Source organism: Leptodactylus fuscus, chromosome 7, assembly GCF_031893055.1.
Source record: "Leptodactylus fuscus isolate aLepFus1 chromosome 7, aLepFus1.hap2, whole genome shotgun sequence".
Taxonomy (NCBI): Eukaryota; Metazoa; Chordata; class Amphibia; order Anura; family Leptodactylidae; genus Leptodactylus; species Leptodactylus fuscus.
Window position 1 is genome coordinate 98,021,109 of NC_134271.1, and position 27,642 is coordinate 98,048,750.

General features: G+C 40.6%; 1 protein-coding gene across 1 annotated transcript; it reads right to left on the minus strand.

The window, feature by feature from the left end:
- Window positions 1–536: 536 nt before the first annotated feature.
- KLHDC1 (kelch domain containing 1) lies at window positions 537–27,619 on the minus strand. The gene is made up of 13 exons (XM_075282602.1): window positions 27,466–27,619; window positions 21,382–21,452; window positions 20,209–20,326; window positions 19,581–19,699; window positions 18,592–18,670; window positions 16,656–16,739; window positions 16,506–16,586; window positions 16,361–16,419; window positions 14,063–14,175; window positions 13,818–13,890; window positions 7,640–7,724; window positions 5,259–5,311; window positions 537–3,066 (listed from the first exon to the last, which is right to left on the minus strand). The coding sequence occupies exons 1-13, from the start codon at window positions 27,559–27,561 to the stop codon at window positions 2,895–2,897; spliced, it is 1,203 nt and encodes a 400-aa protein (XP_075138703.1). The 5' UTR covers window positions 27,562–27,619; the 3' UTR covers window positions 537–2,894.
- Between the last annotated feature and the right edge of the window lie 23 nt (window positions 27,620–27,642).

Here is a 27,642-nt window from a genome sequence, read left to right on the forward strand (position 1 = left end):
CCAGGTTTTCTAGTCCTGCAAAATTCCTTTAAGACTGGAGCTTTGTGCAGTGGTCTTAATTTGTGTACTGATGTGAATTGCAACAATATTGTTAAGAAGTGCTGGCTTTTTATTAATTCTGACAAATCTTGGGGGGGCCCATGTACCAGAATTGAAATTTACTCCAATCATTGGGGGTGTAGATTCCATTGTAACTCATGCCAATTTTCTGTCCCTGCCCAGGCCTACTTTGATCCCTGCCTCACTTACTTTTTACAGACGAGGTATGCTAGGCACAAAAGGCAAAAAGAAAGTCGCAATTTTAGTACAAACCTCTCGCCATGTATAAGAGGTTGTGACTTTTTTACATCTTGGATGCCAAAATGTAAAACATTTTGTGGGAAACAACTGTCCTAAAGATCTTAATCGATCAGCCCCATCATTTCCAAACATAGGTGGTGCCCCCGATATGACATCTCTTTAATTTTTAAAACGTTTATTAATTATTGTACAAAGAAAATAACATTAACAAAAAACAAGCATTATTCCCCCTAATATATACGGGTTTTTGTTTTTTTTATGTAGATTGTGAGCCCCATATAGGGATCACAATGTACATTTTTTCTGTAGAATGGGAGGAAATCCCTGCAAACACAGGGAAAACATACAAACTCCTTGCAGATATTGTTCCTGGTGGGATTCAAACCCAGGACTCCAGCACTGCAAGGCTGCAGTGCTAACCACTGAGCCACTGTGTTGCTCCTTCCTCCTAATATATAATTGACTTTCTTTTAAGTGCTTCTGTACCTTCGCTTGTCAACAGACAGTACTACTAGAGTTCTCTCAGAAAACATTTTTGTCGATCAGACAGGTCATGAAGGTTGTAGCATCGGGGGTCTGGAAGCAGGAATAAATGTTAGTATGCCATGTCTAATCATTTTCCCACTTACTGTGGGGGTCTAGGACCTGCTTATTTTCTCTCACAGACCAGATGGATTGGAAAAGCAATATTCTGCCTTTCAGAGCATGTCTAATAGACATTGATGAGAACATCCCTTTAAATAGCACAGTAAACCCTTTAAACCATTAAATTAAATAATATAAAATATATATATATTTTTTTTATCAAACAATCAAATATCACAAAAGGTTAACACAACATACAAAAGTAATACTTTAATGGGACCCAAGAGTAGTTGGGGTATTACAGTATATTGGATAATGCGTGTGTGCTTAGTCCACAATGTGATGAATGTAGTATAGAATACAGTGAGCAGTTGTCTGAAATGTTGTGGACTGATATTTGTTAAAAGGGGGAAATACATCTAAAATATATCTTCTGGCCTCTAATAGATTGCCATGTTCTAGATACTTTTGATAGCAATGTCTCACATTTTGAGAAATTAAACTTTATAAGGATCACTAAATAGGTTTCAGTGCTCTAAATAGTGTTACAGTCCCTTCCTTTTTATAAATCCCTGCTGTTCTCCAATGCTACCCCTATCTGAGTAAAGGATATAAAGCTTTCAGTATTTTGATGTTATTAGTGGGTTAAAGGGAACCTAGGCAGACCCTATAGGGCTGGTACCTCAACTACCATTACTGAACAATTACTTTAGAATACATTTATTTTTCTTACATGCCACAGGATTTTGGTTTTAGTTATTAACATATCAGTGATCCTGACTAGATAGTATACTGTGAGTGAAATATTCTTTAATAAATGGCAATGCCAGACGGGATGACATGGATTAAAAATAATTGAAATAATCGATTGAGTCGATTTATGGATTCGGTTATTTTGCATTTAATTGCCCAGCCCTAAGATATATAGTTTTGTAGAAAAAGAGTCAGTATGAATTGTCATTTATTCATTAAAAGCTCCTCTTATGCTGCAAAGTCAATGAGGAGGTCCAATCAGTGAGTGACAGCCTTTCCTCTATGACTGTGAATACAGATCTATCAGTCACCCACAAGAGCTCTTCTTGGTTTTCTTCATATAGAAGCATAGATATTTTAATGAATAAAAGACAGGTTATGCTGCACCTATTCCCACTACTCCCAATCTGTGTATAATTTTGTATGCTTTTAACAATTTAAAACTTCACTTTTCTGCAACAGAAAGATTACAGAGGGGCCACAATGGAACCTGACAGGTTCCCTTTAAACAGGATTTTACATGTAAATGCTGAATCACAGCTAACTACATATTCTACAGCTCAGTGTGTCCTTTTTCTGCTATGTTTGACCGGGATATGAAGAACTGTCTGATCCACAGATACCAAAATGCCAAGAGTGTTCTTTTTTGTATTAACCATACAGGGTCTCTTTATATGTACGAAAGTGGAGCTCAATGCACGTTATTATATAGTGCAAAAAATGTGTACATTGTTTTAATTCACACCTGAGCCAAGGGATGCCTTGTGCCACTAGATGATATATGGTGGTATACATCAGACTATACATTTGGCACAAATGTCAGGAGATTTTACCACACTGCATGTGCTGAATTCAACCTCCCTGGGACATAAATAGACTCTTAAATAGTATAATAAAGCTAAAAGTTCTTGTAAATGAGAGGGATCACAGGGAGTCGCTCCCTGCTCAGCCTCCATTTTTGTGCATAGCATCTATTCCAATACAGCTATTCCCTGATCAGCCACAAGTCTAGTAATTTCTGTATATGACAAGTGACCAATTATATGCATTTAGCCAGCTTTAGGTATCTAATCCTTACATTCCCAGCTTCCTGCCATATCGGCAAGGAAGTAACATCAGAAACTAATTACAAAACACTTAAGAACAAGAAAAATGTTTTGCATCAGTTATCTACTGAAAACAGCCCTACACAGCAACATGTAACCAAAGGGTTAAAGACAAGTGCAAATAGTCAGACTGTATAGGATGCGCCATCATCAAGTCTTGTTGTTATTGATTTCATAACAACTTTCCCTCCTGCTTTGGCGGAAGAGAGTTGCTGTCCAGAATGTGATCCTCTTGTTGACCTGCTCGAGCAGCTTTAGGGGTAAGCAGGATAATTCCTTTCTTAACTGAAAAGCATTTTTCCCAATGGTATCAAGACACAATCTGAAGAGACAAAGAATATCTACCATTCAGTTGTCAAGTAAAAGTGATACAATTCAATCATATACTACATCATTCTGGTATTGGATCTTCGTTTCTAACTTGTCCTTTCTGTTTTGGTTTGTTTCCAAATTCCAAAACAGGCTGGAAGGTCATCTGCTGTCTCTTACAGAATTGTTCTCACTGTGATCCCCAATAGAGATAAAACATGCAATAATAAACTCCCTATTAATGACAGCTTTGGCAGAATGCCAGAAAACCTGTTTATTATATAACGAACAGTAAAATGAGGTATAAGTGTTTGTTCACACGCAAATCCACATGTGCATATTCTGTCACGGCTTTTCGCTCGGGATTAGGTCCAAATTAATGAGCCTAGTCCGGACGGTGCTGCCGCGAGGCGGCCACTGCGGCTGATTCAGCCACGGAATCCGCCTGAATGCTAGCGGTCTACATAGACCACCATTGTGAGGAGGCGGATTATGACGTGGATTCTACGCCATAATCCACCCCCTCTGTGCCTGTGTGAACGAGCCCTAAGATGCTCTCAAACAAACAAGGAGAATCAAAATGGCAATAAACTACAGAGAAAGACAAACCAGCAGTAAGCAATGTCTCCCCCCTCCCCATGTCACTACCTGCAGTCAGAGTATGAATTGATTACATCAATGGAACATCAGAATAATACTAAATTCAGAGGAAATAACAAAGGCTTGTAACATTATATTTATATTATATCGGAAATCCAAGGACACACTAATAGCATCACAACTAGATCACATAAGACTATCTGCACAAATATAATGCTCATTTTTGCCTGTACATTAAATTCCTTGTCCCATACACTCTTATATCCTCAATGGATTTTACATACCAATAGAAACTGTCAGTAAGGTGGATAATGCAATAAAGAAGGGGGTTATGCAACACTTATACTATCTCACTGACAGGTCAATGCCTGGTGGTTTTTAAAGGGAACTCCAACTAAGCCCCAGATTGTGCCACAGCAACATAAGGCTATTCTAATGGTGCCCCGCATTAAGCTGTCACTAATCATGTGGTCTCTGCTGGTATTTGCACCCTGGAAGGTGTGTTTGACAACTTCCCTGTGGCCTCAACCAGGCTGTTGAATCCTGCTTGTTCCTGGTTCTCTCTTCACTATCCTCAGGAGGCTTCTGTACATATGCCTGTGTTCCAGAGCAGGGGAAAGTGGAGAGGCAGACACCAGCAGAGGCAGCTGCTACTGCCAACCCATGACCTGCCAGACTCAATAAGCAAAGGGCATTACAAGTTTTATAAACCATAAAACTTCACACTTCTGCTAGTGACAGCTTTAGTAAGGAACACCATTAGAACAGCCTTATCTCGCTGTGGCACATGCTGGGGCCTGACAAGATGCCCTTTCATTTATTAGGCTTATTGTGTGTACTTGATCCTTACAATTTGTAAAGTTCTGCGGAATATGTAAGTGATGTATAAATATATTATTATTATTATTATTATTATTATGCTCTTTTCAGTGACAAGTAATTGTCGCTTATCTCCTTTGAATATCAGCATCAACTAATGGAAGAGAGTCACTAGAGTCCCCATGCACATAAGGTCTGCCAATTTCAGTAGGTCAGTCTTACTTTTCTCTTAATGTATAGCAAGACAATGGCACACACTAAAAATTGTATTGTTGCAAGTGCAGCAAAGTTTATTAGGTTCACATTATGTTCTAACCTAATAAACTTTGTTAGGCTGCTTACGCGCGCTACCCATTGAACTCATTGGGAGGCTTTTTTACCTATTGCTTTCAATGTGATACACACCCATTGAAGTCAATGGGATCTGTTTTGAAGCGCCTCACTTTGACATGTGTTTACGTGTCAGAATGATCAGCACGTTACTCCATGAGAACAGAGCCTAAGGTTCCCCATTTTGGTTGAAAAATGCAGGGAGAAAAGCGCTGTAAACAGAGCTTTTCTCTCCACATTTTTTGCCCATTTCGGGTGGCAACCTGGTGGACCCCATTACAGTCTATACGTAACGGAAACGTGAACACAGGTGTGAACTTAGACTTACTCTGACTTTTCTCTTAAAACTATGGGGTCCTTAGGAAGGGCCAACAGTGCTTAATTGGTGGGACTCAATCTCTGCCATTCACCTGAAAGAAGCACTTTACCATTCACACGCAGTTCACATGTTCTTACCTTAGCAGTGGGTAAGGCTGTGTCTGAAAGATAAGCAAGTCATTACAATGACCCTGTAAGAAAAAGACAGTACAAGTTACAAATCCAGACCAACAATGATTTACGGAATATAAAGACTATACAAAGTGATCAAAACCAGTTTAGTACTTATCAGAGAAGTCTCTGGATAGGAGAACAATGTATGATCTTTGGAGGTCTAATCACTGAGACCTCCACTGATCCTAAGAACAGGAGTCCACTGAGTAAACGTAACAGTGAATGAGGCCTTGTGTTTTGCAGGGTGTGTTATACTTTTCATTTTATCACTTTGGGTTATGCAAATATAAGCATTAAATTTATATTAAATTAATTTTGGGAGCACACGTAACCAAGACCAAAAATAACCAAAAACCCCTGCAGGGCTCCAGATGGCTACTCAAATGGTCCTCAAAAGCGAACTAGAATTTGAAAATGGCAGCAAGACTTTTCTGACTACCACTTAACTATTGCTTTAAGAGAAAACCTGCCTTCAACTTCAGCCATTAACTAGCGGCGCACATACTAGATGAACACCCAACCCTCACTCTGCTCTTATTCTTCCAACTCCTGTCCAGCTGTTTTTCTTTCCATCTTGTCTGCCTGGCATTTCTCCTTAAGGCTAAGGCCCCACAGTACAAAAACGCAGCTTTTTTTTTTGCAGATTTTGCTGTGGTGTTTTGAGCCAAAGCAAAGAATGGATACTAATGGAATGGGAGATATATAGGATGCTTCTTGCTTGCTCAATCCATACCTGGCTTTGGCTCAAAAAAAAAAAAAAAAAACGCAGAAAAATCTTCAACAAAAAAAAGCAGTTTTTCTGCAACATGGAGCTTCAGCCTAACATTGCTCAGCAGAGAAGCTAAGAAAAGAAACAGCCAGGCAGCTGCAGGAATGGTGAGATTGTTTGAGTGTTATAAGTACGGGAAATGTACTTAAACTCTCAGATATCTCCTCAGATGTGACCATGACATATGAAAGGTTAGTTTAATTCCTTTTTAATTTCTCTCTGTGAGGTTGTGAGAGCCATTTGGTTTCCATGGCCACCAGGAGCTCTCTTAACATTTAAAATATCAAATTTTTTCCTATATTTTTCCTCTATTTTACATTACAAAAAAAAATTATTAAACCTTTATCAATTCCTGCAACATTGCACGTAATGTAAGTGAATAGAGTCACGTTTTGTGCTCGACATTTGCGACAATGGCAACCTTGGAGTCTCCATTCACTTACATTCCTTGCTGTGTCAGGGGCCAACACAACTATCCTTGCTTGTATGATGGTCTTCAAATGAAGTCTCAGCCTTGGGCTGGGTTCCCACAGGGTAACTTGCATACGTTTTCCTGGCATTTTGTAAATACAGCTGAAAAAACACATGCATTTATCTTTTAAAAAACACATTAAAAAAAAGAAAGCAGCAGCTGTACACATGGACAAGATTAACATTCTGTCTTCCACTGTGTGCAGCTGCTGCTTTGCTTCTTTATGTGTTTTTTAAATAGAAAAATACATATGTTCTTAGAGATGTATTATTCAGCTGTATTTACCAATTGTCATAAAAACCTATGTTCACAGGGTGGAATTTTAACAAGCTAAGGCATTTAGCCTTAGGAATTTTCCCTAGTTGGAAAATTCAGCTTCAGGAACTTAAAGCTGAATTTTTCTGCTTAACCAAAGCATTTTTTCTTTCTGTCTCCCATTCACTTCAATGGGAATTTCTGATATTTGGCTCCTACATTTTTCAGTTTAGAAGTCAGTGGCTTCCAGCTTGTCTGAGGTTCATCACTGATAGGTCCAACACCTCCTTATAATAGACTCCTGACCACATCCCGTATGGATGTGGGTTTGGTAATTACAAAAACAACAGAATATGTTGTGCTAGAGGAGATGAAATGTCCTCTTTAAGTTGTAGATTGTAAAAATATTTTAACACTATTCTAATTTTTTTTTTTTTTTTTGGCTGTGAGAAGAGGCACCCATTAGGACACAATGCAAACTGTGAGAAAACCTTAAGGATCTTTGCTAGGGTTTAAAAAAAATATTAAATGGTTTTTTTTTTTGTCTTATTTATCTACCAACTGTTTTGTTTGTTTTGCTTTTTTAGCATAAGCTGTGAGTAGACTTTTCTTTTTGCTTTACCTTTGTGTTTACATACAGAACCATTTCTCAATACATTTGGATAAATCAATGTATAAAATGCAATGTATTATTTGCTTTGTGCACTTATTATTTGTTATTTTCTTTTACTGGCTATTCATACAGTATTCTCTATTTTCACATTGACTTGTATGTTTAGCCAGGAAAATCCATTTCAATGGATCGATAAAGTATAAATAAACATTAGTATTCATGTTCTTGATACTAACAGTGTCTATTGAGAGCAGGTCGTCTTTGCTGCCACCAAACACCATAACTTCATTATCTTTCCCAGGACAGGCTGTGTGCCACAGTCTAGAAATGAAAGAGTAATTAGAAAGTGCCATATACACAATGTGAATGTTAATAAACAGGGCTGTGGAGTGGTAGGCCAAGGTTTACTCAATCTTCTGTTATAAATATGACTCCCATGACAGCCATGGTCAGACAGAAGCAGTAAAGATCCACCAATTCACAAAAAAGCTAGTGACTGACATGTAAAAATAAATGTGCAGAATATATATATATATATATATATATATATATATATATATATATATATATATCAAATTATAGAATATCGATAATTGTTTATTTCGAAGTCGAGGATGAAATTTACTTTTTTCCTTCACTCTACCCAAAACTGACCCAAGCTCCGACCCCACAGCCCTGTTATATACAGACTATTTCAGGTGGTTGTCTACATGTAGAAAAGCATGGACGCTTTCTTATCAAACAGCTCCACACCTGGCCATAGCTTGTATCATATCTTGCAAATTAGCTCCATTAAACTGGATAGGTGCGGCACAGCATCTGGTGGCAGACTGGCTCTACTACCAACAATATAATTGATGGAGTTGACTTTAGGCTATCACGGAATTTAAGGATTTGAAGCTATGTTTTTCCCCCATTGGGATCCATTTGTTTCTCTCTAAGATAAGTGATTAAGACCAGCCACTTGACCCTCAGCTCCACTGAAATAAAAGATATTCAGTTTAACTGAACAATAAAGTTAATTGCGGCTGATAACTGAATTGTTATCATGTCTCACCTATAGAAACTTCCATTTCTATTATGAAAGCAGGGCTTCTCATAGAGAGGTCAATAGGACAGGACAATTGTGGCTGACTGTATGTATATGAAATAACTGTCATTCACACTAACTACCTATCTTTTTATGTCCATCCCCCCCAAACCATATACCCATGCATGCTTGATTGAGCATGAATATATTCTGAATAGGGAATGGGGAGAAAGCCCTTGACAGATCACTCTGATGGTGGCTCCAGTCTTTAAGAACAAGGGGATCAGGCATGTAGAAATTCAACTGCTTGATCCTTATACTCCCCGACAACTGCAGTTGGAAGAGTCAAGAAGCCCTAATACACATTAAGCCCCATGCATATGACTGTAATTGTATCTACAATTGCAAATCCATGCATTTCTACAGGGCCTTTCACATGTCCACGATTTTTGCGGATGTATGTTTGAGCCGTAGAAGTGGTCCGAAAATTATGAAGCATATCCTATATTTTTCCACATTTGCGGCACAGGCCAGTGTAGAGAATCATAAAAGATCCCCGATTGCCGATGACATACTGATGCAATGCAGACATGTATATGTTTGGATTATTGATCAGTATTTGCAGACAGCAAATCCACTACAGTAATGTGCATGTAGTCTTAGGCTGCATTCACACAGAGTAACGCCAGGCGTCATTTGTGTGTAATTTGTGTGTCTTTTACGGCCGTCATAAAACGTTTACATAGAGTTCTATAGGAAAAGACGTCCGTAAATTTACGGCCGTCATTTACGGCCGTCATTACAATGACGGCCGTCTTTTCCTATAGAACTCTATGTAAACGTTTTATGACGGCCGTAAAAGACACACAAATTACACACAAATGACGCCTGGCGTTACTCTGTGTGAATGCAGCCTTAGATGGTTGGCTGGTCCCCACTAAAACCTGTGGTTTTGGCCAACATACACCTAATATGTGTATTGGAAGTTGATGGCTGGTCAGATAATGGAGGGGGTGTACATCTCACTCAGACTACTCAGGTGGGTGAGATGAGAAAACTCCAGAAGGAATGTTTGTTCTCTGCAGACAACTTTTGGTAAATGCTCAGTATTGGGCTGGATTTTTAGGAATGGCAGGTAAGTTGGTAGTGGGACCTGTCATTCCACCCCCCTCCAGTCCACACTTTGGGGATGTTCCAGCAGCGACTCAGCTGCAGAGAGTCTGCTCATCAAGGAGGCTTAAGAAGCCAGCTCCATCAGCAAAATTTGGGACAGAGCTTGGCTGGAGAGGCAGCAGGAAGGTCACACTGTTGGAGCTGTCTCGGTTGATGCAACCTACTGTTGAGTCTGCTATTCTAGGTGAGGTAACCTATGCTGAGTTAGAGCCTAGCCAGTCAGGTATTTATTTTTGTATTGTTTCCTTTTGATGCTGCACTACCTTTTTGAGTGAAAATAACACTCTACCTTTGTTTTAGACTAAAGAAACTGGACTTTTGTGTCTATGCCACCCCACCTAGCAACCCCCGACCCTGACAGTATGATGAGCTGTAAACTGTTGTCTGAACTAAATTACTTTTAATTTTTTTCTTTCACAATTTTTGTTTTCAACAATTCCACTCCATTATCCACATCTTGACCATTTGGAACAGTTTTAAATGGGTTAAAGTGGAATTTTTACTTGGTCATTACATACTGGGCAGTACATACTACGTATTAGTATTAGATCTATACAAAATATCCAAAAGTTAGGTGCAGCACTGTAAAGAAAAAAAAAGGTAAAAGGGTCTCCAGGAACTTGACAGTCCCATCAGTAAGATGGCAAAAGAGGAAAATCAGAAGTCCAGTGTACCACACAAGGAGGTTTATTGACCCAGAGGCAATAATGTGCTACATTTCTGTTGCACAATATAGTTGAAACATTGCATCTTATTGCAAAAGGGAGAATAAACTACTGGAATTCTGCTTTTCTTCTTTAGGATCTATTCAGGATTACTTGCCAGGCTGCCTTGGCATGCAATTGTGTCTCTCTGCGCCAGTGTCAGATTGGATGGGACAGTATCAATAAAGGTGAACTTTAAAGAGATTTTCCCAGAGATTGATGTTGATGACCTACCCTTAGGATACATCATTGATATCAGATCTGTGAGGGGGACAACCAATAAGCTGTTTAAGTGACCATGGCACTTGGTCAAGCACCACTTCAACTTCAAAGGCTGCGATGTTATGTTCATGTCAGATGACCTGTCTGCAGCTCAATCCCATTCTAGTGATGGTACTGAGGGGCAATACCAGACACAGCTACAATACAATATACTGTGATTTGATTGGTATTCAATGAAGAATTCGTCTCACTAATACTGCCTCCTCAAATGGTTGATCAGCAGAGGTGCCGAGTGTCAGACCCTGTCCATCAGATACTGACAATCTGTCCTAAGAATAGGTCATCAATATTAAAGCTCTGTTAAAGGTATCACATGTTAAATATCAATGGCATTTTAATATTATTATATTATTATTATATTTATTATTTTTTTTAAACATAGGTTTAGAACAGAGGCCCTTTTCTTCCTCACCTCTTCCTTGCTGGTAGCTCTGGCTGCTGTAGGACTCTCCTTTGGTAAGTTCCTTCACTGTGAGGGGGTGACTGTCCAGCCTTGACTTGATTGATATTCTATAGCTCATTCCTTCCTAGATTGCCCTCATTCATAACAGCTGACCAAATATAGAGTAAGTGCACTAGTAATCTCAAGGGTTCCTTTTTACACAAAGTAAAATATACTTTCTCACCAAAACCATTGCAGAATTACTATTGTTAGTGTGAGAAAGAATACTTGCAATTCCCCAACATCATAGGCAGGCAGAAACATCTAAAGATAGCTCCATAGTATAAATAATCTGTAAAACAACACCCCATATCTCAGCTTCCTGGACTCTTGAGAGTGCAACATCGCAGGACTGGGAAATTAAGAGCTGTCACCCATGAAAATGATCAGGTTTTAAAGCTCCACCGCAGACTGCTAAGCTAGCCTTCATGGCTAGTTGGCAGACCGACTTGGAGACCAACCTAATGTTAGACAATTGGCAAGAGTGTTGCACTCACATAAGTAAAAGTAGCTGGCAGGTCTCACTTATGAAAACTTCTCTAAAAGTGTTACATAGATCGTATATTATCCCAGCCAAGCTACATCTCATTTATCCAGCGGTCTCTCCCTTGTGCCTCAAGGGGTGTCTGGATGTTGGAGATACACTACATTTGGTGGACTTGCTCTGTGGTCAGACAAGTCTGAATATCGCTTCATAGACTGCTACAATGGTTACTGGATAATTTCCTGTCATTTACAGCCTCTGTTTTTCTCTTAAGCCTTAAATTACCAGGATTACATTATGCCAAGTATAAATTAATACAATATATTCTCATGTCAGCCAGAATACATGTAGAATCCAGACAGCGGACCCCGAGCTTCTTGATATCAGATATTGTTAAGTGAATAGATGCCATATGCTATTTGAGAAGATTAATGCTACCATAACTGACATTCGTCCCCACTTTAATAAGATTTGGTCTACTTGGATTAATTGATCATACATACCCAACCTGTTATATTGTATGCATCTGTGGCCCTAGGCTAAGAATTACATGTTCCCCTTAATAAATATGCAAATCTATTCTCCAGGATGTAATTAGGAGAACAGTGCACTCTGTGCATGACTCAGTTAAAAAGTCTAATTAATCATGATGCAGATTTAATTGCCAAATTAGTATTTCTATTCCAAAAGGAACATATTCCCAGCTTAATTCAACTAACCTCAAGACCTTCTTTATGTCAATGGTGGTAGTGCTCTCCTCTCCAATCTCTTTTCCCTCTTTTTAATTTCTCCCTTTGTGTGTTATTTCATTTCCTTTTACATATGTATCCTATGTTGTTTTGGATTGCTAAACTTGTTTATACGAGGAATGTGTTTTATGTACTATTGAACCACACACTGTCTATGCTTTACCCTGTTGTATTTTACACTCTCTTGATACTATACAATTATTGCACTTGTTTATTCTTTATTATATTCAATAAATACTTTTGAAACTAAAATGATCATGTTTTAAGTGAAGATAAGTTTAAAATATCCTTGTTTTTGAGCAAATACATCACCTAGGTGCAATGACTGTCACAGGATAAGTGATCTGTGGCACTGGGATTAGTGCAAAGAAAAAGTAGAACAGTTCTGCAACCATTCACATTCCAGCTTTCAATTTTAGAGGGACTTTGGGAAATGAAAAGAGCAATGTGATTGGTTGCTACATTTCATATTATATTATTACTGAGACTATTTATGTTTCAAACTGAATATGATATTATGTGACAAGATGATGTCTGAATATAGCTATAATACGCCTTTTTGTCCCAGGTTGAAACTAAAATTATATGTCCCTCCTGGCATCTTGTAATCTATTGTCTTTGGAGATAGTAGTCCTCCCCCCCAGCTGACTTGAGCAGTCTCCATTTGGTTGGAGACAATGGGCATATCTAAGTGGAAAAACCAGGTAGGCTGTTGTGGAGCATGAACAGATAACATTCAATTAACTCAAAGCCCTCACACATCTAGTGGCTGTGGGTGGATGGAGTTCAGAGCTAAATCAAAGCTGTATACTAGGCTATATGTATATACTGTAATGAACACATGGAATTGTGAAGATTGAGGCTGCAAAGACATTCCTGTGGGCTATGGGCTTTTGACAGTGTACCAGACATCATGACAAGATGGCCTCTATACTGTGCTCAGGTGGAGGCCTAAACATGTGGACACAGAGAGATTATACACGGTTTCCCATGAGAGCATGGGAGGACCTGGCACACCCACAGGAACTACATCACAGAATCACATGGCAAGAAGTCACTCCCACAGGAAATGACATCGGATAAGCCACACGGCAAGGAGCTACATCACTTCCTGGAGGTAGTGCCCTGGAGCTGATGTCACAGGAGGCGGATACCTCGACCAACCAATCAGAGCTTGCTGTTTGTTTACTTCCTGTATGTGGCTATAAAAACCTTGATGTATAATAAAGCTCTCTCTTTGTGTGCAATGCTCAGACTAAGAAAGAGATTCTTATACCAAACATTTCATGTGGTATGAAATTTCATTGAGAGCACTTAGTCTTTGAATTTGGCCAGCAATAGTCACTCACAAGTTAGCTGCTGAACAGGTGACCAAAAAAAGGCCCTGTTTCTCACAAGACAAGAAAGCAGCGCCACATCACAAAATCAAACATTCACTTGTACAGACCTATATTAAAAACAATATATCATAATATGATATCCATAGTAGTATTAGAGACCGTGTGTACAGATATACGAGGTTATAGTAGTAAGTTTCTGAAACATCTTACCTTGGCTGATCTTTGGGTAAGTGTTTAAACTCTGTCCATACATTGGTTTTGAGGCTATATATCCATCCATCACCTGAGAAATAAACCAGTCCCGGTATTTAATAACTCATATAGAGCAGTGGATTTACCAGAAATAGCTGACGAATGCATATGTCCCTGCCACTCACTCACCTATCTACAGGAAAACACTAGTATTGGATTCTGGACATTACGCCTATCACACTGATGTGCCAGTAACTACTCACTTAGTGGTACACTTTCACCACTTAGACCTCCAAAAAGGAATAGCTGATAATCTCCAACAGGTGTTAAGGTATGCCAAGATCTGCCAGGAGGTTTTTCTCCAGTAATGTGGATCCTAAACAAAACATAATACTTCAATTAGAAACAGCACAGTGGAATATATTGGTAGTTTATTAATAATTACAAATAAGTACAAGTAAGCAACAGACTATGTACCACCATAGTATTCTATGCCCAGAGGTAATGCCATTAGAACCCATTAGAAAAAAAATGCTATTAGAAAATGGATCAGTAATATGGCTGCATCTCTAGATCCAGTAACAGCACTGAAAAGCTATCACCTCTTGAAGCTGTGAAGGCCTCCTAACTGCATGAAGTTCTGCTTTGGTGCATTTCTTAGGTATAATTAAACATGTGGATGAGATTAGCCAGAATCCAATCCACTGTGCAGTTACTGTAAAATGCAGCATTTTTTTTGCTGCAGCGTTTCTGCCACAGCCAAAACTACCGTATTTTCCGGACTATAAGGCGCACATAAAATACTTCGATTTCCTCAGAAATCGAAAGTGCGCCTTATAGTCCGGTGCGCTTTATTAGGCTTGAAGCGGCGGCACGCGAGGAGTTAAGCGGCGGTCGCCGGCAAAGTCTCCATGCCGCTTCCATACATTGCAATGGGAGCGCGCTATTCAAATAGTATTCGTTCATCTCTAACTATTTGAATAGCGCGCTCTCATTGTAATGTATGGAAGCGGCATGCAGACTTTGCCGGCGGCCGCTGCTTAAAGGGATTCTACTAGAGATGAGCGAGTACTGTTCGGATCAGCCGATCTGAACAGTACTCGCTCAACTCTAGATTCTACCATTAAAAGAACTTCTTCCCCCTGACCACGTCGGAATAGCCTTAAAAAGGCTATTCGTCTCTTACCTTTTCCATAGCCAGCGCCGCCTTCTCCCTGAGCTGTGTTCGCGCCTTCCGTGTCCCCGTCTGTGTTGTCTTCTTTGGGCCTCATGGATGACGCATGCGCAGTCGGCTCTGGCTGCGAGAGCCTGTTAGAGCCGACTGCGCATGCGTCATCCATGAGGCCCAAAGAAGACAGAGACGGAACTGCGGAAGAAGGCGGCGCTGGCTATGGTAAAAAGGTAGGAGACGAATAGCCTTTTAAGGCTATTCTGACGTGATCAAGAAGGAAGAAGTTCTTTTAATGGTAGAATCCCTTTAACTCCTCGCGTGCCGAGCGCTTCCATTCATTTCAATGGAAGCGTGCCATTGAAATGAATAGAAGTGGCTGGCACGCGGGGGGTTAAGCGGCCACCGGCAAAGTCTGCCGGCCGCCGCTTTCAATCACATATAAGGCGCATCGGACAGCGCTGCGCCTTATAGTTCGGTGCGCCTTATATATGGACCTAGGCAGGACTATAAGGTGCTCATGGGTAATGCGCCTTATAGTCCGGTGCGCCTTATAGTCCGCAAAATACGGTAGGTGTTTTTTCAATGTCTGGCCCTATCCTGTCATATGTGGGGTCCAACTACCAGACAGATCAGCTGCACTGCAGTTGCAATAGCCTCTGGGTACTAGAAGCTGCTAGAGGACAAGGAGCATGTGTAGGTGTCTTCTATTCGAGTAAAAGGAGCAGTGAGGCAACTTCCCAGAACTACAGCTATGCATTGGATGGCTATGCTGTGCTCCTATTACTTGAAAAAGAGCAGTGCTGTATGCCATTTCCTGTGAATAGATCATCAGTATGAAAATCAATTTGGTCCTGGAAAACCTCTTTAGGCTAAGGCCCTATGGGACATTCCGCAGCGAAAAAAACGCTGCGTGAAAAACCGCGGTGGCAATGCATCACAGTTCTTCCCGCAGCACTTTAGACAGAAAGTTTGCGGAGTTTTCCTCCGCAGACTTTCTGTTACAATTATACCTATGTGGAAACCGCCAGTGTTTCTGTACGTATAATTGACATGCTGCAATTTCCAAAACTGTGCCAGTTTTGGAAATCGCGGCGAGTCCGCACTGTGGTTTTTACCGCAAAGTGGGCATAGGATTTGCTAGAATCCCATCCACTTTGCCCTTGCTGTAAAACACCATGATTTTTCCTGCGGCGTTTCCCTCCCGTGGGGCCCCGGCCTCAATCTCAATGTCTGATGTATGTGCAATAGATTCTCAATGATTTTACACAATGATTTGGATACAATAAAAGTACAGAATATACTTCTACATACTCATTACTAATGTTAATAGTATACATGATCCAAAACCAAGCTCCTTGTTAGGTATTTTCTGTTTATTTCCTACTCTTACCCGCCAGACCAAGTCCATGTGTCCAAGTTAAGAAAGTGCAAATCATTCATTCGTGTTTGCTAAAAATAAAAGATAAAGTCAATTTTACTAGTAGCTCTGATGATCAAAATCCTATATTAAAGCTGTAGTACAAGCAGCTGCTCACCAGTACTCGGCCACCAAACACATAGCCTTTATTTCCTAGGAGGGCACAGGAATGAGCTGCACGGGGCTGAGGAGGGGTGTTCTGTGAACAAACAAGAGCAAGTTATTAGAAGATGTTAAACAAAGTGATGATGACATATGACAAACTTACTTTTATCACTGGTTGTATCCAGGCTAGTTTCTTTGTGTCGAACACATGGATGTCATTGTTCCATCCCCAAAACATCTGACCTTCCTGAAAAGAAACAAAGTATTGGAAAAATATGACTGCTTTCTTCCATAAATACTGACAAACTTGTTCAATAGTTGTGTGCAACCCAATGCATTGCCTTCAATGAAGCAGGGCTGTAATACCAGACACAACCCATGAGCAGGTGTTATTTTATGAGGAAAGAAGCCATGTTTTTTTCTGACCCTGGACATCTTATTTAATTAAAGGGGTTTTCCCATCTAAAGGATTCCTATCTATGCTGGCAGATTAAGTAAATTGAAGACTTTTCCTAAATATATTGTTTAGAAATACTGCGTTGTTTGCCTGCTATGTGAACGTATTCCTCCCATTGTTTACAAAGCGTTGCTATAACTATGGACCTATGAGATAGGACATGTGACATTACTTACTCAGTGCTGGAAAGAACAATCATATAATTGAAGTTTGCTAATAAAGCTGAGTGTTATCTCTCTATGTAAACACACAGATAACACTGAGTCAATTTTTTTTACAAGCATGTGCATATTATCTGATCTGCATAACTATTGTGATACATCATAAGTGTCCTTCAGCAAGCTGAGAGGGGTGGGGAGAAATACAGGAAGTGAGAAGAAGAGACTGCAGGCAAAGTTGAAACAGTGAGATGGGAAAACCCCTTTAAGGATCTGGCTGTTCTTTTACATTGACTTACACATCATAACACCCGGATCTATCCGTGGGAGCTACTTATAGGGATCACAATGTACGTTTTTTTTTTGTTTTTTTTTTCATTTAATTATGTCTTTGTAGAATGGGAGGAAACCCACGTAAACACGGGAAGAACATACAAACTCCTTGCAGATGTTGTTCCTGGCGGGATTCGAACCAGGACTCCAGTGCTAGAAGGCTGCAGTGCTAACCACTGAGCCACAGTGATGCCCCATCTGTGTTCCATACACTCTATACAACTGAAGGAGCTTCTTAAGGAGTTGGGCCCTGATGTACTTCTAGGCCCATCACCTTCATTTGCATACATGAAGGCTTTAATCAATTTATAGTGAAAGTTATGAATATTTCTAATTTACTTAGAGTTTCAGTTCCTCACCAAGATCTTGGTGTGAGGATAGAAACATTCTGGAGTACATATAGAGGCAAACAGACAGCAAGAATTTTCAATTGAACGGGAACAACAGATTAGGTTTAACTTCTACTGAAAACAGTAGAACTCTAAAAAAATAAAAAAGTGAAACACAAAGTATATAATAAACTTGTACAAATTTCCAGATTTAAATAGTTAACAGAACATTAGTTTGTAGTTTTGAGTCATATGCATGAAGCTCTCCACTAAGAATGAACAATCTCTTTAAAGCTAGGTTTGCATGTGGAGTGTTGTGTTTCATTTTTCAAGTTTTTTGTTTTTTTTTAATAGAAACTGAATAGAGATGAGCGATTACTGTTCGAAACGGCAGTTTCAAATAGCACGCACCCATGGGAATGCATGGACGCATGCCGGGATCGGGATCGGCGTCCTGCCGCTTAACCCCCTGCGTGCCGGCCGGCTCCATTCATTCCTATGGGTGCGTGCTATTCGAAACTGCCGTTTCGAACAGTACTCGCTCATCTCTAAAACTGAATAATGAAATTGAAGCTGGGGACAAATCCACGACATGACAGACAGACGTGAACATAGCCTAACTTTTAAAGGGTTGTCTAGTATAAACCGTTTTTGGCAAAGAGGCGGAGGAAGGTGAAAAAAAAATAATTTGTCTCCAATGCACTGGTGTCTCCCACTGCCTGTTTATCCTGGAAAAACCCTTTAAATCTGTTCTACATCTAGTTCAGACTTCACACTCACTTTCAGACACAAGCAAATGAAATGCGTAAACAGTTATATTACCCATGATGCATCATGAACATCAAAACAGTCATTAAGTTCATGGTGTCTTCGGCTTCCATAGCCTCCAAAATAGATCAACCTACACGGCAAATATTGAGAATTAATGTTCAGTATTGCCACCTATTTAGATGTGTCTGTTTAATGGTAGGTTCACAGTACTGTCATTTAATGTCCGTTGCTGTCATCAGTCACAGGATGAGAACAACAAACTTTAAACAACAGGTGTAAAAGGAGCCCATCAGGTCTCTGTCTGCATTCATCCCAATGTAAAAAACATGATAGAAGTTTTCTTCCACCATGTTTTTCACTTTTCTGATGGAATAAAAAGTTGTGCATAAAGGTCTTTTTCTTCCATTACAAAAGTAAACAAACATGAAGGCAGACAGTGTCTGCTATGTTGTGTACATTATAGTCAAAGGGAACAGACACATACTAGGTGGGCTCCACCTATGCTATAGTTAATGTCCATTGCCATCATCCTATGATGGATGACAGCAATGTACATTAATAACAGTAGTGTGAACATACCCTTTGTATACAACTGTATTCCCCTTAAAAACAGAATTCTGAAGCACCTCTTTCTCAATCGAAGAATTTAGAATTTTGACAGTACCAGTTGGGGGTTGGTGTTCCTAGACAGTCTCACATTGTCCAATCAGAGATGAAATTGTACAGACAGGCCCTTTTAACAAGGAGAAAGGTGACACTCAAAAATGCTCCAGAATTTGTATTTAATTGGGAACACGATGATATACAAAAGCAGACAAGTCAGAAGAAGTGAGAAATCCACTTTAACAATGGTACTGAGGAGAAAGAATTAAGTATTAATATAATGAAAATGTTATTTAATTGTAGGATATACCTTTAGTTAGTATATAATGAATAAGAGCAATAAGTGTAAGTACCACACAAAAGTAACATAAAACCACACACATACACATATAATAGTGTATAGCAGTCTGAATTAAGAGTTTCTGATGCTCACTCACTGGTTTTTATAGACCCAGCAAGAAAGCTTGTCCCGAGATGTTGGTGGTTGACCCTTAAATTGTTTCACTTGCTTCCATTTGAATTCTCCAGTTCCAGATCGCAGATCCACATAATACAGCTGTAGAAGTATACACACAAAAACAGTCAATTCCACATAATGAACAAGTGCTGTGATGTATAATAAATGTCCATAAATTCAAGAAAAATCAATTGCTACTGTGGTGGGAGGTGACAATGCACTGAACTGCATAGTGGCTACAAACACTTTACTACAAGAGTTTATACAGATTTATGCAGATCTCAACAGAATTTGATACTAGATTTATAATCCAATACACAGTTAGCTTTCCCAAGTGGTGACTCTACAGTATGTAGCTAGAAATATATCAAGTATGAAGTCAGAAAAATAGAGTGGACTACATAGACATATATTACAATTAAACATCACAGAATTTTGGACTTAATGTTGGACAATAACCTTAAAGGGTTCATGCCACATCAGCCCCTGCTTTTAATGAGCAATGGGACCCATTTTGCGTTTTATTTGGCCAAATGACTTATGTATAGATCCTTCATAGCCTACATAGTAGACCGTAGTCTGACCACTGTATACATCAGACAGATTACCTGATTGCTGTAGCCCGTATCGTCATATCCGCCAAAAATATACAGTTTTCCATTAAGGCAAGCTCCACAACTGCCAGACATGGAGGGGGGCAGCTCACCCTCTGTTAAGTGCATCCGCCTACAATTAATACCTGGAATGAATATTTACACTAAGAAAAACATTTCTCAACTATTAGAATAAGGACTGGGCAATTTGGAAAAAAAACTAACAATCTTTTTTGAGGCTGAGGCCCCACATTGTGGAAAAGAAGCTTTTACTGTTGCAGATTTTACTGCGTTGTTTTTTTTTTCCCAACGCCAGGAGTGTATTTAGCAGAAAGGCAAAGTATGAGAACTTCTTATATAGTTCCCATCCCCTTTGTAGGCATTCTTGGCTTTGGCTAAAAAAAACGCAGCACAATCTATGGGTGTTTTTTTAATCAGGAGGATTGGGTTTTTTTGTTTTTTTTTGTGTGTTTTTTTTTACCAAATCAAGTCCTCTGAGGAGGAGTTACAGAAGACAGTTATTGCAGATCATAGCTAGTGGTAGGAGGAGAATGCCAACAAAGAATATATCAATGGATGCGCAGGCTGTGGGCTGCATCCTGAAAGCATTTTAACTCCCTCTGAGCAAATCTTCATTCATTTTTGTGGGTTTTTTTTCTGTTCTAAGAGGTGGAAAGGTGAAATAAACTGCAAATAAGGCAGATTTTTTTTTCTGCTATGGTGTTAAACACATGGTATAAATTAGTTTATATAGTTCAAGTATGGACATTTTGTTACACAGGGATGCCTAAATGTGATTGTATTGTTCTATGATCTTGACACTGGAAAGTGAAAGCAACAGAGCCCCTCAGATGCTTTGATCACATTTGACTCTGATGTGACAGTATGTATCTGATCACAAGCACTGCCAATGGGTATCTGCAGTGTAAAACAGCAGAGACCCTGCGGCTGTAGCATATGCTCACCTCCTGGACGGGTGCCATATTTAAAGTCTTGCATCTCCCATACTTTTATGGTGAATGTCGGGTCAAGGTGATAAAAAAAAACAGAATTGTCAGACACCTTCAGGTCAAATGATTTAAATTGATTCTATTATTTGCCCAGCCCTAATAGAACACATGATCTTATTAGTTCTTGTAATATTCATCAGGAAGGGAAAAAATAGAAATGGAATACAAGACAGCTTACCATAAACCATTTTCTGTGTCATAGACCCAGATCTCATCATGTGGCAGGTAAACCTCATTATCTTCAATTGTCTGTAAATAAATAAATAGAAAAAGAACATAGTCCAGTATAAGAAAAATAGTGACTACAACTTTTTTATAGTCACCCCAAATTCTGCTTCTCTGGGATACTGAAACAGAGGGATTGGGAACTGGGGTTTTAGTGATTGTTGAAGGATATTGTGCATATTTTATCATTTATCCCCTGAATAGGTAACAAAAGATCAAGGCTGGAATACCCCTTTAATTCTGAGATGGTGGCAAAGTTGGAGCTGTGGACCTACAGTGAGTGTGTCTTTAGGGCCTGTATATAAATATATTATATACAACAATATTTCTATAGCGATTGGACAATTCATGTACAAAATAAAGTCAAACTCCATCAGGTTATTCCATACTATTGCAACTGACTTAAAAAGGAGAATAAACTGGATCAATACTTTTTTTCTGTTTACTTTAAAATAATATAATAAACACATATGTCTGTTGTATGGAAAAATAATGGAGGTTACATATCCAACCACATGGGGATACTAGTAGATATCCATATGCAAATGAGTTGCACAGTGTACCTGGGGCAGAATCTACTGGAACATCCATTTTCACATGTGTTTGCCACACTTTGGGACCCAAACAATCTTTATGTTAGGTAGTGATGCAGGGTGGCAATCATGTGCACAAACCAGCGCCCTGGCAGCCAAAGCCATGCCCTAGGTGCAAGGAACAGCTGATTTACATATGGACTAAAAGTACCCTCTCCACAGCAAGACTGCACTTTGACACTCCTTAGCACTCCTGAGACTATGGCAATCCTGGGGCATTTCTTCTTAGAACTCTGTATTTTGTTGTTCTTTTGTCATGCCTCTTGGAAATGTATGACTAAACTGATATGTCTAGACACACTCCAACAGGGTCAAGGGAAAATGAGAACATCCAGTTGTCTATACATTTCTAGGAGGAATAATAAAAGCACAGCACGATCCAGGGTTTTAAGAAAAGGTGATTTAACGGGGAATACATGTCACGTGAGGTGGGTTCAATATTCCAGTCTGAAGACAGCCTTAGGCCAGGGCATCACGTGGCGGAAACGCCATAGAAAAAAAGCGCGGTGTGTTACAATCACTGTGTAGTGGATGGGATTCTATGGAATCACATCCCCACAGTGCAGTAAAATACGTGCACTGGACATGCTGCGATTTCCAAAACCATTGCAGCTAAGGATATTGCAGCATGTCAATTATACAGTACTTCTGGAAACACTGGTAGTTTCCCCATAGGTATAATTGAAGCTGAAACTCCACAGAGTAAACCTCTGCCGACTCTCTGTAAAAAGCGCTGTGGAAAAAAAAAAGTGATATGCTTCCGAAACTTTTTTTTTCTGGCATACTTTTTTTGTTGCGGGTCGCTATGTGAGGCTTTAGCCTAAGGGTAAGTTCACACGGGGTATTTTGGTCCAGATTTTGAGGCCATATCCGCCTCTAAATCCTGACCTAAAAGACGGCTCCAATTGAAATCAATGAGAACCAGTCAGTTCTTTTTCCGGGAGCCGTTTGTTCCGGCTCCTGGAAAAAAGAAGCGACATGCTCGTTCTTTCAGGCGGATTCGCCTCGCGACATCCGCCTGAAGACGCTCCCTCCCGACTAGGCCCATTCATTTGGGCCTAATCCGGAGCGGAGTACGCGATTGGATGCCAGAGCATTGCTCCGGCATCCAGTCGCAGCTACCGTATTTTGGTCTGGAACCTGAGGTGGCCTCCACCTCAGGTTCTGGAGCAAAACCCCCCATGTGAACCCGGCCTAAAGGTGTGATCTGAAGTACAGTAGGTCTTTCAGTGGGTTGAACACTTATTGAAAAATAAGTCACATCGTAATATCGGATTTCTGCAAAACACATACAGGTATGTTTTAGGCAGATTATAGGTAGATTGTAGTGTACCTCTTGGTGAAATTTTGTTAACTGTTAAGATACCTCTACAAGACACCTAAAGACAACTTCCCACTTAAGGTTAAGGCCCCACGGTCCCAGCGGGAACGCATTGCGTTTTTTCCCGCAGCGCTTTGAACAGAAAGTTCACAGAGTTTTCCTTCGCTGACTTCCTGTTACAATTATATCTAGGGGGAAGCCACCATCGTTTCCATAGATATAATTGACATGCTGCGATTTTCAAAACCGCAACGGTTTTGGAAATCGCAGCGTGTCCGCACTGCAATTTTTTTCCGCAAAGTGGGGATGGGATTCGCATGAATCCCATCCACTTTGCAAGTGCTGTAAAACGCAGCGATTTTTCCCACAGCATTTCCGCCGCAGGCAAATCGCAGCGTTTCCGGCCCGTGGGGCCCCGGCCTAACAGACTTTGAGAGGGGCCGCACCATTGGCCTGAGAGGTGCACAATAGTCGCTTAAATGAATTGCTCATCATCTACACAAGGGGGGATCTTCATGACTAACTGCAACATCCGTGGACAAATGTGCTGCAAGATACCATCATAAAGAAACTGTATGCCTCCATGCCCAACCATATCTCATCTTGTATCTAGGCTACGCTAATAAAGTACTGGAGCCTCCTTTCAGTTGTACAGTTTCCCAATAAACGGATCCTTCCCTATAATATTGCAATCACTTACATATATCATCATTACATTCACACATAGAAAGTTTAATTAAAATCCAACAACCCATTCTTTATGCATTATTTTTTTTTTTTTACCGAGTTTATTACTGTATATTCATTTCCTTAAAGGGATTCTACCATTAAAAACCTTTTTCTGTGGATAACACGTCGGAATAGCCTTTAGAAAGGCTATTCGTCTCTTACAGATGGGATCTCTGCCGCGCCGTTACTTAGAAATACCAGTTTTTACCAGTATGTAAATTAGTTCTCTGGCAGCGATGGGGGCGGGCCCCAGCGCTGAAAATGCGATGAGGGCGTCCCCACTGCTGCTCGAGAACAGGATCCTGCGACGCCTCTATCTTCTGCTGGATCCTCCCCTTATTTCTTCAGCTGCGTCACCTCTTTCGGCTCTGACACTAGTAGAGCTGACTGCGCAAGCGCGCAATTGCAGCCTTGGAACTATGGCCGCGCATGCACAGTCGGCTCTACTAGTGTCAGAGCCGAAAGAGATGACGCCACCGAAGAAAGAAGGGGAGGATCCAACAGAGGATAGAGGCGTCGCAGGATCCCCATCGCTGCCAGAGAACTAATTTACATACTGGTAAAAAACTGTATTTCTAAGGAACGGCACAGCAGAGATCCCATCTAAAGGTAAGAGACGAATAGCCTTTCTAAAGGCTATTCCAACGTGTTATCCACAGAAAAAAGGTTTTTAATGGTAGAATCCCTTTAAAGTGACCCTACATACAATCCACATCCTTTGACTATGTTGAGGGCTACAGTGATCGATCCAACTGTGCCACAGCAGATATTCTGTGACTTTAACATCACAGCAATGGCCAATCTCCACCGATATTGCAGGAACCAAATATTAAAAAACAAACAAACTGGAAATGTGATATGGCACAGCAGCCCAGCTCTGCATATATAAGGGAAACGTATGAACCCCAAAATGCACTCTAGAGTGTATATTTCGAAGGAAGTTTGTTTCAAACTCCACTGACACTGGAAGTCCCAGTTGTAAGGTGACAAATAGGCAAAATACCCATGAGAGGCCATAAAGAGGACCACGTCCCCCCCACCATTAAAAAGGATCATGCATATATTTACATATGAAGGGTTAATTAATGCATAAAGAGTTGTTTCCTGGGTGGTGGTGCCAGGTAGTCTGGGGGGAAAAAGAGTGAACAATAGGAGGAATTTATCGTTAATTATGTGAAAGAATTACTAGACTGGTATGCACAAACACTTCTATGTAATGTAAATTCTGTTGTGAGAATGGTTTTTTTGTATTTCAGCTATTTCCACAGAAGGAGGGATAAATTACAGATCAGTTGGGGTCTGACCACTTGTTCCCCTACCAAGTAAGAGAATAAGTGGTCGGACAGGCACAACCCAACTCCACTCATTTCACTAGGACCACTAAAGATAGCTCAGGTCTGTAATTTGCTACTTTTCTACCCACTGTGCAGCTAGCCCTGGGTGTAAACCATTGTGGCACACAGAGCAAAGTGACATACTGTGTTTTTCAAGACCCACAGAACAAGACAAATTACATTGTGGGCTTTTTCTGCAGTATGTGGATAGGATTTGTTTAAATCCCATCTAGCATAGTGCCACGGTACTTTGCAGCGAGCTGGCTACATGTGTCCCTAGCCTAATATGGCTATGGATTGTAATGCAAGAATTTAGCAGTTTTAGGCTGGTCTTACACGGCCGTAGTTTAAGACCGCAAAGGATCCACAATTGTGGGTTTTAAATTGTGAACCCTCTGTTTTCTATGCGGCCTCTTACACCACCGTAGATTTCGTAGTGTGGCATGCCGTAACCGTGGTCCGGACAGTATACTGCATGTCCGTAATGGCCGTGTTTTTACGGCACGGACTGTCCCATACAAGTCTATGGGCGCGTGCAGTTATGCGGATATACACAGAACATACATCAGTGTATATCCACAATTGCGGATGTCAACGTGTGTTTTGTGGTGTGTTTTTGCGAATCCGCATAATACTGATACACACGGAACGTTGTGGATGCACTTTGCGGCACGGACGTCTGCGGAATGAGTTTTTAGAGTGAAATTTGTGTTGCGGGTTCGCAGATTGTGGACCACATAAACCATTACGGTAGTGTAAGACCAGTCTTAGTGTTCCATACACCATCCTTGATCCTCTGTATGCCGAAGACATGATGAGTTTCATTTATTAAAGGGGCTTTATCAGCAAAATCATGCTGATAGAGCCCCACATATGCGTGCATAGCCTTTAAAAAGGCTATTCAGGCACCGCTAAAGTTATATTAAACTAACCCCCCCCCCCCCCCTGTTTTAAAATAATAACCTAAAAAAGAATGTGCTCTACTTACGGATCGTGCACGCTGGGCGGGCATTCTGGGTGTGTCTTCATCTTCCTCCCCGCCTCTTCTTCCTCCGACGTCCTCCTCTGGCGCTCGCTCGCGGACACCGATATAAAAAAAACGGCCTGGGCGCATGCGCAGTAGCATGCGGCTTCTACTACAGCTACTGCGCATGCGCCCAGGCTATCACTGTCCGTTCGCGAGCGCTGGAGGAAGACGGGACCGGAGGACATCGGAGGAAGAAGAGGCGTGGAAGAAGATGAAGACACACCCTGAATGCCCGCCCAGCGTGCACGTTCGGTAAGTAGAGCACATTCTTTTTTAGGTTATTATTTTAAAACGGGGGGGGTAGTTTAATATAACTTTTACGGTGCCTGAATAGCCTTTTTAAAGGCTATGCACGCATATGTGGGGCTCTATCAGCATGATTTTGCTGATAGAGCCCCTTTAAGAGGCACCGGTTAATAAATGAGATGTAACCCTTTTCCCCAGATACTCAAATCTATGCGATACAGTTGCTGGCATAGATTTGAGCTAAATTGTACATCAGTTTCTGGCATAAATAGTAGTAAATTTCATAGGCCGTGCAAGGCAAACTCCGTTGTGACTAAGTTGCACACCACCACACCCACCTTTTGGAAAAGAGGCATGTGGAACGCAAAGTAGCAAAAAGTTGCAAATTTTTGCACTTATATAATTGTGCACAACACTTTACGCCAATGTTTTTTTCATACAGATTCCCAGTTTCAGACTAATTAACAACTGACCCGGGACTGACCAATGGTTGCTTGGGGTGTCGAAGTAGAAGTTCAATGACATTGCTAGTTCTTGGTGCAAGGGCTGCAGTCTGTGGGGTTCACAAATGTGCTAGAAGTGTGTGTGACTGCCACAGAATTTTCCCATACGCTGGCTGTTTCGTGGTGATTTATCTTTAGATGAGTAGTGGTATAACATGAACTTCACCAAACAACCCCCACTTCACACTGAGTCCTAGGGAGGGTTGTCTCCTTTAAGAGCCCGTCTAGCACATAGTTCTCCATAACTTGTACTACACAGTAATACACCCCGGGCCACCTCTTACCACGTATCCCCCCCACACATAGAGACAATGCCGGTCCATGGCAGCGCAGTGACCGCTCCTCTCCTCGGCCACACAGAAGCGCTGTGCAGTGGCCATGACCTGTCAGTGCGGTCTCAGGTAATGTACGAGCCCCCAACTGACAACATCATCTCCTGTAATAGCAAAAAGGCAGACAGA

What these genes read in the sequence shown, in the direction of transcription:
- KLHDC1 (XM_075282602.1), bottom strand. Translation starts at nt 27,561, where the DNA reads ATGGCCACTGCACAGCGCTTCTGTGTGGCCGAGGAGAGGAGCGGTCAC. An exon ending in GACACAGAAAATGGTTTATG is followed by an intron (nt 20,327 to 21,381) that starts GTAAGCTGTCTT and finishes TATTAATTGTAG; the next exon opens with GCGGATGCACTTAACAGAGG. An exon ending in TGTTTGGTGGCCGAGTACTG is followed by an intron (nt 16,420 to 16,505) that starts GTGAGCAGCTGC and finishes TTTTATTTTTAG; the next exon opens with CAAACACGAATGAATGATTT.